General features: G+C 43.0%; 1 protein-coding gene across 8 annotated transcripts in view; it reads right to left on the reverse strand.

Moving 5' to 3' along the window:
* Positions 1-13,564, reverse strand: part of MLLT10 (MLLT10 histone lysine methyltransferase DOT1L cofactor) — a 255,965-nt gene that overhangs the window by 205,689 nt on the left and 36,712 nt on the right. For 7 of the 8 annotated variants that reach the window (XM_075062294.1, XM_032775641.2, XM_075062292.1 and 4 more), the window contains one exon: positions 7,488-7,542. In XM_075062294.1, the coding sequence (XP_074918395.1) occupies positions 7,488-7,542 (55 nt within the window). Of the gene's footprint in view, positions 1-7,487; positions 7,543-12,503; positions 12,650-13,564 lie in introns of those variants that run through there. The other variant, XM_032775644.2, reaches the window with a different exon arrangement.

The following is a 13,564-nucleotide window of genomic DNA, read 5'->3' on the forward strand; positions in this document are numbered from 1 at the left end:
GTTTTAATGACACCTTTTATTTTGTAGGTATCATGCAGATTCGTGGTTAAGCAAGGTGGTCTTGTTTGCAACATTTTCTATCTTTCCTAACCCTCGATTGATTGCTTTTCTGGGCCTTTAGTGTCCCTTTGAAAAACTGCCAACTTCTCTAGTTGTTTTTCCTCAGTCTTGATTCCATGGGACCTACTATCAGCTCTCTGCGGCTAACCACAATCGCTTCTGAAATCCATTGTCTCGTACTTTGCTGTACCCTTCTACTTCCTTTAGAATTGCAAAATCTATGATTTCATGATCACTTTCACCAAGCTATTTCTATTTTCAATTCTCACGAGTTCTGCCTATTTGATTAAAATCAGTCTAGACAGCTTCCCCCTAGTAGTTATCTTACCTTCTGAATAAAAAGTTGTCTGCAATGCAGTCCACGGAACTTCTGGATAGTCTGGGGGGGGTGCCCGCGGTATTTATTTTAACAATATATTGGTAGGTGAGTCCCCCATCATCACCAAATCGTTGGGCTTTGGATGAATTTTTTTTAGTGTTTAAAGCGCCTTCATCCACCTCTTCCACTTTGGTTAGGTGCCTGTAGGTAGGACTCCTCAGCACACACCTTGTTTTTTACCCTTTTATCTTACCCAGAGACTCTTCAACACGTTCCGTTCCTATCGTCTCATCTCCCTCAGTCAAGTGTATACATTTTTAATACATAAGTGAACACCTCCTCCGCTTCTTTCCCCTGTCTATCTTCTGAGCAAACTATATATATTCTCCTGGGTGCTCACCAGAAGATGAAATGACCTGCTGAGTCACTCCCATGTCTGCCAGGCCCCTGACCAATCTCAACTGAGGTCAGCGAACAGAGCAACCCAGGATATGATGAAATGGCTTACACATGTAATACATCATCTCTGCCAAAGGCATGACTGCTTGGCTGTGTGAGCAATGTCAGTCCCATCGTCTGCAGCACCAGGAGATATGACAGTGAGTGAGCTGAGCGGTGTCCATGTTGCCATGGTATGGCCGTCTGCACACGGTAACGCCCAGGAAAAAAGGCATTAACGTTGTCTGCCATGGCTTTCAACCAGAGGGAGGAGAGGGAGTCCTTGAATGACAGACCAGAAAAGCCGTGACACTGTTTATATGTCCCCCATCAGATTGGGACTCTCAACCCAGAATCTCCAATGGGCAAGCGGAGATCTGCCTGGAACTGTGGATATGCTATCCACAGTGCAAACGCTCTGGAAGTCAACGCTAGCGTCAGACTCTGTGGATTGCAGTCCGCCAATTAATGGACTTAGCATTTTTTGTGGCACCACAATCGAACTGTATAAAAACAATTCTAAAACAAACTACTTCTATAATTTGATCCTAATTTGTAAGTGAGAAATACCCTAGCATTTGGAGGATTGGCCAAAGAATCTGTGGGTTCAATAAGGACAAGGCAGAGTCTACACTTGGAAGGAGAATCCCATTGCACCGTATGGAGGGACAATGGAACGCATTCTAGCGAAAGGCTTGTGGATACCGTGGACAGAAGCTGATGAGTCAGCAGTGTGCCCTTATTGCAAGAAGGCAACGGCATATTGGGCTGTATTAGTAGGAGCACTGCCAGCAGATCGAGGGAAGTGATTATTCCCCTCTATTCGACACTGGTGAGGCCACACCTGGAGTACTGCATCCGGTTTTAGTCTCCCCACTACAGAAGAAATGTGGACAAATTGGAGAGAGTCCAGCGGAGGGCTACGAAAATGGTTAGGAGGCTGTGGCATATGACTTATGAGTAGAGGCTGAGGGAACTGGGGCTTATTTAGTCTGCAGAAGAGAAGAGTAAGGGGATTTGATAGCAGCCTTCAACTACCTGAAGGGGGGGTTCCATAAAGGATGGAGCTATGCGTTCTCAGTGCTGGCAGATGACAGAAGAAGCAGCAATGGTCTCAAGTTGCAGTGGGGGAGGTCTTGGTTGGATATTAGGAAAAACTATTTCACAAGCAGGGTGGTGAAGCACTGGAACTGGTTACCAAGGGAGGTGGTGGAATCTCCATCCTTAGAAGTTTTTAAGGCCTGGTTTGACAAAGCCTTGACTAGGATGATTTAGTTCAGGGATCATCAACTTGCGGCTCACCTGGGGGGCCAGGCCAGTTTCTTTATGTGCTTCGTCCACAAGTTCCACCGATCACAGCTCCCCCTAGCTGCTATTTGCCGCTCCAGGCCAACGGGGGCTGCAGGAAGCAGCGGCCAACATGGTCCTTGGCCTGCGCCACTTCCCACAGCCCCCAATGGCCTGGAGCAGCAAACCGTGGCCAGTGGGAGCTGCGATCGGCCGAACCTGCGGACACCACAGGTAAACAAACCGGCCTGACCCGTCAGTGTGCTTACCCTGGCGGGCTGTGTGCCAAAGGTTGCCAATCCCTGATTTAGTTGGTATTGGTCCTGCTTTGAGCAGGGGATTCCACTAGATGACTTCCTGAGGTCTCTTCCTCTGGTACAGTTACATCAGAGGGTCACAAACACAGAATATTCCTATCAGTATATATTTTGGAAAACAGATAATGTACAGTAACTCATCCCTTAATGTTGTAATTATGTTCCTTAAAAATGCTACTTTAGTAAAACGATGTCAAGTGAATCAATTTCCCCATAAGAATTAATGTAAATAGGAAGGGTTAGGTTCCAGGGAAATTTTTTTGTATATTTTTGTGTGTATATAACTTTAAACAATTTAATACTGTACACAGCAATGGTGATTGTGAAGCTTGGTTGAGGCGGCAGAGTCAGAAGGTGGGATATTTCTCAGGGAATGCCTTACTGCTAAATAATGAACTAGCACTCAGCTGAGCCCTCAAGGATTAACTCGTTATTGCTAAATGTAGCCTCACACTCTGCAAGGCAGTACGCATAGAAGAAGTAGACACAGCATGGCAGAGAGAGATAGACACACTGTGTGTGTGAGAGAGAGAGAGAGACAGACAGACAGACAGCCATTGGACCCTTAAGTACGCTGACCGAACTCTAAACACACTGCCTTTTTAAGTAGATCAGCAAGTTGAGACAGCAGCTGCTGCCAGCAAGTTCCCTCCATCCTGAGCCCTCTCATGTCCCTCCCTGCTCTGTGGAGATGGGGTACAGGAGCAGGGGACAGGAGTAGGGAAGGTGGACACCCTGACATTAGCACCTCTCTTCACCCCTCCCATCCACCCCCCACGCAGACACGCACCAAGCAGAAGGCTCCCAGAAGCAGCTCATGGCAGTGGAGGAAGGGACAGCTGAACTGCCCAGTGATAGCCTGCTTGGCGGCTGCTGCACAGGGAACTTACGGGAGCTGATGGGGAGCTGCCAGCCCACCCTGGTTCCAAGCCCCCACCAGCTAGCTCCAACAGGCTGCTCTTCCTGCAAGCAGTGGACAAAGCAGGCAGTTGCCAAATAATGTTATAAAGGAGCATTGCGCAACTTTAAACAAGCATGTTCTCTAATTGACCAGCAATGTAACAACGAAACAACATTAACTGGGACGATGTTAAGTAAGGAGTTACTGGACTGGACTCTGTTTCATAGCTATTCCAATATAATGAGACAGTATTGCTTCTGAAGCGTCTATAAGAGAAATCAGAGGTGAGCCAAGGTATATATCAGTCAAATTGCTGAAAGAAAAGGTCTTATTTTGGACACTGACCATTATGAGATGAGGGCAGTGGTTACAGATGTGCAACCACATCATGGTAGTTGATGGTATTTCCAGCATAAGCTAGAGCCAAAATCATGTAACTCAATATTTAGGTACTCTAACAGATCTGACCCTTTGAATATCTAGTGTATCTGCAGTAGATTAAAAGGGTTTCTGGTCCGTGTTGAGATTGCTGGAGAAGTAGAGGGCTGGTCATTAAAGCGCAATCAAAGATTATTTGTGGAACCTTAAAAAAACAACTAAAATGTTCCAGTATTTAATCATATTTTCAACCTTCTAACTATTTTAGTTTCATATATGCACATCAATACATATAATTACAAAGAGTAAATTACTAAAAATACACATCTTAAATACAGCAGGAGGTATAATTAACAGGAAAGGGACACTGACAGCTTGCATTAAAGAAGATCTAAAAGTATTGGTTTTACTCATCAAAACTCATTGGAAAACAAGTTTCAAAGTTCACGTAAGGGACAGTAGAGTCCTGTAAATATTTTTTTTAATTTACTTAACACTTTCTTGACTCTTGATTCAACAACAGACATTTACCATACCTTAACAGGAGCTCTGAAACATATTCATTTTCCATGCTTTCCAATGCGAAAGAATATTTTCAATGCTATTTTCCCCTTCATAAGAAGGGCTTTCCTGAGAAGCAACTAAGGCTGCATTGTGTAGAACACAACAGTGGCATTCATTACCACAAGCAGTGTAACTTGAAAAAGAGAATGGATAAACAAATCCACCAATACTGCCATTCCCCCAATATCCCAAAGAAAAATAATCCTATAATTCAAGCATTGGACTAGGACTCAGAAATTTTGCCTTGATTCCCCATATTTAAAATTTAATAGTTTCATAAAATTTAAAACCAGAAGGGACCATTAGATTATCTAGCCTGACCCTGGGGACACCACAGACTGCTAAATTTTACCTAGCTACCCTTACACTGAGCTAAATAACTTGGGTTAGACTAAAGCATTTCAGTCCTCAGAAGACTAAATTGTGTGCCACAAGTAGCGGACAGGAGAAACTAGGTGCCACCAATGCCCAAAGAACCTGCAATGTCATGGAGTGGATTAGGTGACATATGCCCAGAAGACCGTAGCAAGCAATCTAGACACCATATTCTTTCCCAACTCTAAACCTAGCAATCAGTTTGACCCTGAGCATGTGAGCAAGACACATCAGCCAAGCTTCTGAGAACGAGAATTCACTATATTACCTTGTAGCACTGATCTACCCTGTCCTTTGTTCTATCACCAGCTGTAGCCAAGTTCTGATGCTGCGGGGGAGGAGAGACATGTGAGGAACAGAATACATCAAGCCCACTGTGCATTTGGGAAACAAATTCCTTCCTAGCCCCTGGTGATGAATTGATTGATGCTGGAGACCTGACTATAACCATTGTCATAACATAGAGCTCATAACGTTATCATAGTGAGGGCAATGCAGAACTTGATGTTCTCCCTGTGGCCCGTGAAAGAAGTTAACAAACAAAGGGATTCATAGATTCACATCTGAAGTCCAGAAGGGACCACCACAATCATCTAATCCAACCCTCCCACAGACACAGGCCATAGAAGTTATCTCAGAAACTAGAATAAAGCACGTGGATTAGAAAGATACCTAATCTCACTTTAAAGACTCCAAACAATGGTGACTCCACAACCCCCCACAAAGCTATTCCAATTTTTAAAATCACACTCACTGCTAGGAAATTGCATCTTATTTCAAGGCTGAATTTGTCTGACTTCAGCTTCCAGCCACTGGATCTTGTCATGTCTGTCAGCCAGGTTGAAAAGCTTTCCACTGTCAGATATCCTTTTTCCATACATAAGTACCAACAAACACCAATTTAGTCACCTCAATCTTCTCTGCCATAAACAGAATAGGTTGAGCTCTTAAAATTCTCAAAGGCTTGTTTTCTAGATTCTGGATCATTTTTGCAGCCGTCCTTTGAACTCTCACCATTATTTCCACATCCTTCTTGAAACGTGGACACCAGAATTGCACATAGTATTCTAGCAGTAATCTTCCCAATACTGGGTTCAGAGACAAGGTAACTTCCCTACTTCTACTTAATATTCCCCTTTTTATACAACTGAGGATTGTATTAGCCATTTTTTTTGACAGCATTGCATTGAAAGCTCATGCTGATGTAGACATAAGTCCTTCCCTGAGTGCCAAAACTCCCTTCTTGTAGGTACAGCCCGCATTCTTTGTTCCCAGGTGTGTACTTGTGTGCATTTTGTTAGACTGTGACCATTTAATCAAGTGACTGAGATCACTGTCAATAACCTGTCCTCATTATTTACTATCCCACCAATCCTTATGTACAAATTTTATCAGCAAAGATTTTATATTATCTAGGTCTGATAAAAATATGGAATAGAATTGAGCCATAAACTGATCCCTAATGGACCCTACTAGAAACAGCCCCATGCACTGATGTCTCACTATGAGCAACTATATTTTGAGTTCTGTAAGTGAGCTAGCTTTTAATCCAACTAATGTGTACCCTGTAGTTCTATAGAATGCAAGTTTTTTAGTCAAAATGTCATTTGGTACTTTATCAAATGCCTTGGGGACATCCAAATAAACTGTATCAATACAGTTTAACAACCAGACCCAAAATCCTGTAAAAAAAGACCACAAGTTTGTTTGTCAAGACTTATCTTTCATTTAACCATGTTGACTGGCATATTTTTAGCCTATGATTCTTTGTAGATACTATTGCATTGTTTTGTCAGGGATCTATAGTTCCCTAAGGGGTCATCCCTTTTAAAATAAGGATGCTACTACTTCCCTACCTCTGAGGGCTGTTTAAGTCTGAATTCATTAGTGTATCTGAAGTGCTCATATACTATGGTGATGAATGCCTCAGTAAATCCTATTAAAAACAAGATAGGTACACAAACTGGGATACAGGAGCCACCCTAGAACACAGATTCTCAGCACACAACAGGTGCAAAGCCTCTGAATAGGTTCCCAAAAATCTTGCTCATTCATCCCCTTTTGACACCAGAATTTGACCAGTCACACTAAATCTGAACCCCTTACAGACACAGATGCAGGGGCAGGATTTGGCCCTTCATTAATGTACTGAAAAAAGGACAGGCATTTCTAAAAATGCTTGCAACATTCTTTTATATCCCATTTAGTAGTAAAGACATAAATACTCACTTAAGATTTCCTTTAATGATACTATTCAGTAAGAGCTCAGAATTGATAACGCACTGAACAACATTACAAGCAGATGTGAAAGTGGTAAATCATCACCACATCTTTTTGATCTCTAATTTCTGTGTTGCAGAACCTATTTGTAAATATGCATGAAAACTATGCATCAGTGTAGGTAGCTTGACCTACAACTTTGGAAGTCCTTGACTTTTTACGCCTGAAAATGGGTTGAACTCTCATCAGCAGCTTCCAATGACTGTTCATCTTCTAAAATGCATATGTAATTTACCCTTTATCCTAACTAATCTCACGATTAGAATCTTTTGTATTACAATACAGTTTCTTCCTTCAGTCAGAAATTTGTATTTTTAAATAGTGTTAATAAAATATACAGTGACCTGATTAGATTTTCTGGTTGAAATTCAGCCTGATGTGGACAACTACAGCACATTATACCTTACTGTAAAATAAATGTTAGCTTCTGATCCAGTCTCCGTCAGCTATTGTGTTAAAACAGTTGCTCTTTTTGCTAGCAGGCAATATGATCTTTATATTATTTCAGTTTACAGTACCATTTTCCTTTAGGTAAAAAAATTAAAAGAAAAAGAAAAATGCAACTTACCCCCGTTATCTGTTCTCTTTAAAGCACCATCCTTATGAGGGCATAATTCACATCTCTAGGGAAAAGCAAAAACAAAACAAAGAATTGGAATGATCATAGAACATTATAAGAGAAACCATATAGATTATACAAAAGTATCATTGTAATTGTCTTCTATAATTGACAGATTAGAGTTTGAGAAGCAAGCAGATACACATTTCCATTAATCTAAACAATGCTAAGGATGTATTCATACAACAGAGCTCTTAGGAAACGAAGCTGCTAATTTCAGATATGTTTCAAACCATGGCACTGTACTCACTTAAATAGGAAACAGTTACTTGTAATTCTACTTCTCTCCAGATAGCTTTCAGAATTCTCATTTCTGGATCTTCACTCCCTAGAAAGACAGACCGACCTCCAAGGATTTTTACAGGTTACATCCTGGTTCCTTTGGGATTAGCCCCTCCAAGGATTTGGGAGGGAGAAGCTAATCCCAAAGGAACCAGGATGTAACCCAAGACTGAGAGGGAGGTATTTGCTTCCACCAGAATCTCAGGGTCCATTGAAGTCATGAATACATCGAACACAGCTGCAGACATAAGACTCAACATTCATAGCATGGTCCTAGCAGTCACTGCTGCCTCTTGCTTCACCCTCCTGATACAACTGATGATGTCTTGCATCCTGTTCCAAGACAGCAGGCTTTGAGTGGAGATATACTTGGCAACATCAGTAGAGAATGGCCAATTCAACTGTGTCCCAGAGACAACAATATTCTTCCTGACCATCAGTTTGTTCTCACTCAGATGGCTAATCACAGTGAGGTGATGGAGGAGCCTACATCACTGACAGTTCCTCTGAAGCAGGGTGTCAAACTCATTTAATGAAGAGTGACAAATATCATTCTTAATTTTTTTTTTTTTCATTCTATAGCAAAACTCCCACTGGCAACAATGGGAGGCTTGCGCAAATATCAAAGGTAGAATTTGGCCTTTCAGTAGTAACTAAAACTTTTACATTACTTATTATTTGTTCAGTACACAGTTGTCATTCACCACCATGCCAAGGGGTTGGGATGGCCTTTAGAGCCACTGATATTTTTGCTCTTTTGTTTTTCCACCATCCCCATCCTCTCCCGTCCATATCTTCTCCTTTCTTCTCTCAGCATTTCCTTCCCTACAGCACCTTTCAAATCCCACAGGCTTCACTCTCACCCTTCCATCATGGCTTCTGCTAAAATGATGAGCAGTTAAATAATTAATGCTTACATGAAGGGGTCATCATGCGGCTTTAGAACTGATTAGTAAAAAGATGGTTTCAATACCTGTCAGTCATTTTTTTAAGGCTGCCAGCAGACTCAGGCAGACAACACTACATCAGTTACACTCAGTTCACATTTTTGAAGGGTTTATTTGAAATCAGAAATGCTATTTTTTTTTTTTTAATTAAAAGAAATTCTGCAGAATCTGTATAGGTCATGTAGACCACAAAAATACACTTATGGGTGGTATGTTTGACAGACACCTGCCCTCCAAGCATCAAACACTAGCTGCACCAAGGCCCCTCAAAGTGGGAGTACATTGGGGTCAAAACCAATCCTCAACACACTAAAGGAGCTAATTCCACAGCGTGTGGCCAATCTTGCCACAATAAGCACTCTGACTGTGCAAACAGCTCTGAAAAATCTTGACACAAGCCCAAGTTAGCACTGAAAGTAATTACTATCGCTTCAGAGATTAACAGGCTTGGCCTGCCTAGATCCCCAAACGTATATTACCACTGAAGCCTCTCACAACAGTTTCCCAATCCTAAATACATATGAAGAAGGGATAAAAGAGGCTTCAAGTGCTAATGTGCATAAAGTTATTAAAGCTTCAGCACTGGCAAGTCAGAGAGCAGTTTGCTTTCTCTCTGCGCCCCCTGGTATTGCCTAATACTACTAGCACTGACTTTGCCATCAGTATCTGTACATGGCAAAACCTTTGGCAGGAATGACATAAGATGCTTCAGTGGAGGTGGTGAAGCTACATCAGTGGACATAAGGCAGAAAACTGATTTCTGCACTACTTGCATCAGTCCATACCCAAATCCTTCCAGAGGTGAGGCCAACTCAGGCTTTTCTCTTTCAAAGCACTCTGGTCTGATCTGAAACTGAGATCAATGGAATCTCTAAAGTAAAGTTTCCTCAAGGAACACTTGAAAGCATTCCCTAGGACACCTGTGTATTTGAGACAGTATCTGCCCCAAATACTCCTTTCACAGGACACATGGAAGAAAATGCAACACGTGACTTTTCATAATAGGCACGCCTCTGGGGTTAAGGATGCATATTTTGTCACCCTGAAAGGACATAAAAAACCCTAATACACACACAAACCAAGTAAATGACATTCACGGAACTTTGAAGTGTCAACGAAAAGAGCTGAAACCCTCAGTGTCTGAAACAGACCTGAATCACAAAAATGTAGGTTACTTACTTGTAACTGGTGGTTCTTCAGGAGGTGTAGTCCATAACTGCTTTCCACATGTGGGTATGCACCATACACCTGAGACTGGAAAATCTTGCAACTAGTGTCCATTGGTCTATGCCTGCACCCTGGCTCTCCTCACATGCAGAACTGAGGGTATAAAGGGAGTTGCAGACTGACCATCTCTCCAGTTCCTTCCCTACCACAAATCCAGTCATGATCCAAAGCAGAGGGGAAGGAAGACGGGAAGCAGAATATAGATAGGAACCACACATCTCAAAACTCCCAGTTATAGGTAAGTAAGCTCCATTTCTTCTTCAAGTGCTGGTCCCTATGTGTTTTCCATATGTTGGTGACTGGCAAGCAATACTCAAATCGGGAAGAGGGAGAGCAAGGATACAGGCAGCATACATGTCTAGCTCTGCAATTCCAAAGGCTGCATCAGCAGACGAGGCTTGGACCAAAGCATAAAGCTTTGTGAACTTGTTGAGGGAACTCTAGGTTGCTGCCTTATAAATGGCCAGCATAAAGCACTTCTCAAAGAGATGCTACTGAGTTCACCTGTGCCCTAGTGAAATGGGCCCTGACCCCACCTGGGGGAGGGGAAAGTGCCAATTGATAGCAAAGGAGAATATAGGCAGAAATCCACTTTGGGAATATGAGCAGATACTGCTAATACCCATGCTCACTCTGTAATAGCAACTAATAGTATAGGTGATTTTCTAAACGGTTTCGTTCTATGCAAGTAGAATGCCAATGCTCAGCTGAAATCAAGAGGATGAAGTCTCCTTTCCTTGCTAGAGGCATGAGGCTTTGGGAAGAATACCCATAAGTGAATTAATTAGTTTGAGTTCCACATAAACCACCTCTGGGATGAATTTCGAAAGGGGGAGAAGGGATACTTTCTCTTTTGAAGCAAAACATGCAGCAAGTTGGCCATGTGGGCCCTCTGGCTCACCTACCCTTCTGGCCAACATAATGGTGATCAGGAAGGTGACCTTCATAGACAGGTGGAACATGGAGCAAATGGCCATCAGTCTGAAAGGTGGCCCAGTAAGTGCTGCAGTACAAGTACATTGACTTCATTAGCAGTGGGAAGACCCTAGTCAGACCCTTTAGGAATCTGGCTGCTACCAGGGAGGAGTAGGCAGACCTAAATCCTTGGGACCTGCACATCAACACTCACTCAACTTGGAAGGAGTCAGGGAAGAATTCCTTCTCCTGGAAGCAGGTTTAGAGGTGGATCTTTTTTATGTCTGTAACAGTACACCTTACTCTCATAAGAAACCTGAGAAAATGGGTCATTAGATTTATCTGAGCTGGCCTCTGCTTCTGAGCTCGTGTTTAGAATCGTTCTGCTTGAGGACTGAGGCCAATGTACAGGGGAGTCTCCCAGGCCTGCATCTGACTCAGGTCTCATGGCTTTCTCCATGAGGTGCTTCCTCAGCTGGAGCTCTTATTCCTCTCAGGCCCAGGGTGGAAAGAAACAACTGACACTGCACTTGCCAGAGGTATGCACCTCTCTTGGGCAGTAAGGGCAGCAGTGATGGTCATTGCTGACCAAGGAAGAGCAAGGACAGGAGACAGTTTTTTAAATCCCAGAATTCTGGCAAAAGTTCTACTCCCAAAAGGAAGGACAAAGAGGTTCTCCCAGTGTGGGGAAAATTATGCTACACTAACTACATAATATACTATAAAAACAGTAACAAACTATATGCAATTATATTTACTGAGATTAAGATGATGCGAGGATAGCTCCAGAAATAAAGATTCCAACTCAGGCCATGTGGTGGTAACAAGGAACTGGAGAGGCAATCAGTGTGCACTTCCCCTTATACCCTGGGTGCTGAACATGAGAAGATGCAGGGCGCAGGTGCAAACCACTGGACACCACTGGTAAAATTTTCCAGTATCAGGGGCATAGTGAGAATAAGTAACCACGTGTGAAATACTGATAGGAACAAGCATTTGAAAACCCACTAATGTTCCTCAGAGAAATCTGGAAACCAGAGATGGGCCAGAGATGCCCAAAAGGCCACAGGAACATCAAAATAAACAGGACTAGACTGACAGGAACACAGGGGAAATATCAAAAAAGGGTCCCCAAAACAGAGCAGGTAAAAGAGATGGCTCCTGAGGGATGCTCTTTCAGTCGCAGAGCTTCGGCTTGTTTTGCCTAGCAAAATGAAGGCTGTGAAACGATATGATTGCTTTCTATAAAATATGTCATAGGGGGTAAACAGCAGGGAGGACTAAAAGTTACTTAAGATGAAAGCTATTGTTAGCACAAAAACAAATGGGTATAACTAGCCATGAACAAATTTCAGGCTGCAAATCAGAAGGTTTTTAACCAGCAGAGGAGTGAGGTTCTGGAACAGCCTCCCAATAGGAGTAGTGGGGGCAAACAACTAAGATAGTTTTAAAATATCACTAGATAAATTTATGAGTGGGACTATATCACGGAGTTGCTTGCAATGGTGGGCGCAAGGCTAGGCAGCCCTGGTGGTCCCCTCAGTTCATGTCTTATGTTCCTAAAACTCACATGCTTAAGGGGTCAGCAGCTCACCTGCAGGATCAGGAAGGGAATTTCCCGCACACACATTGTATTTGGGTGGAGGTGGCAGGTGTCTCCTTTCACTGAACCATCAGAGATGGAACACTGGATGGGGTAGGCCAATGTTCTGAGATCGTACTGAGAATTCTTTCAGGAGTTTACAGCTTGGTTCTTCCTCACACGCTCATGGTCCAACTGTTCATTACACATGGAATCTGGAAAGAATTTTCCCCCAGGTCAGACTTGCATGGAACTTGAGAGCTTTTTGCCTACCTCTGCAGTGTGGGGTGTGCGTCACTAGCTCGGATCATCTGGGATTTGGGCATATTTTACTTAATTAATTCCCTGCCAATTCAGGGAATTGGTGCCTCAGTCCCTCCTGTTTTCTGCCCACAGCACATAAGGGTTTAGTCTCCTGAGAGCCAGAACACTTCAGTTTAATTCTGGTTATTGGTCCTTGTGTAGAGTTGACTGGGTGCTTTAGTGGCCTGTCATATAAATGATGTCAGACTAGATAATCTGGTGGTCTTTTTCTGGCTTTAAACTCTATGGCAGTCAATAAAGAAATGACTGGAAGCTTCCCAGTGCTGAAGTTGGGGTGGTGTGTGACTATTAGAGGATGAACATAGGAACAGCCACACTGAGTCAGATCAAAGGTCCACTAGCGCAGTATCCTGTCTTCCAACACTGGCCAATGCCAGGTGCCCCAGAGTGAACAAACAGAACAGGAAATCATCAAGTGATCCATCCCATCACCCACTCCCAGTTTCTGGCAAACAGAGGCTAGGGACATCATCCCTGTCCATCCTGGCTAATAGCCATTGATGGACCTATACTCCATGAATTTATCTAGTTCTTTTTTGAATCCTGTTATAGTCTTGGCCTTCACAACATTCTCCGGCAGGAAAATACTTCCTTTTGTTTGTTTTAAACCTGTTGCCTATCAATTTCATTAGGTGACCCCCAAGTTCAGGGGTAGGCAACCTCTGGCATGCATGAGGAAGGCGGCACACGAGCTGATTTTCAGTGGCACTTACACTGCCTGGGTCCTGGTCACTGGTCCGGGGGGCTCT

Source organism: Chelonoidis abingdonii, chromosome 2 (assembly GCF_003597395.2).
Source record: "Chelonoidis abingdonii isolate Lonesome George chromosome 2, CheloAbing_2.0, whole genome shotgun sequence".
Lineage (NCBI taxonomy): Eukaryota > Metazoa > Chordata > Testudines > Testudinidae > Chelonoidis > Chelonoidis abingdonii.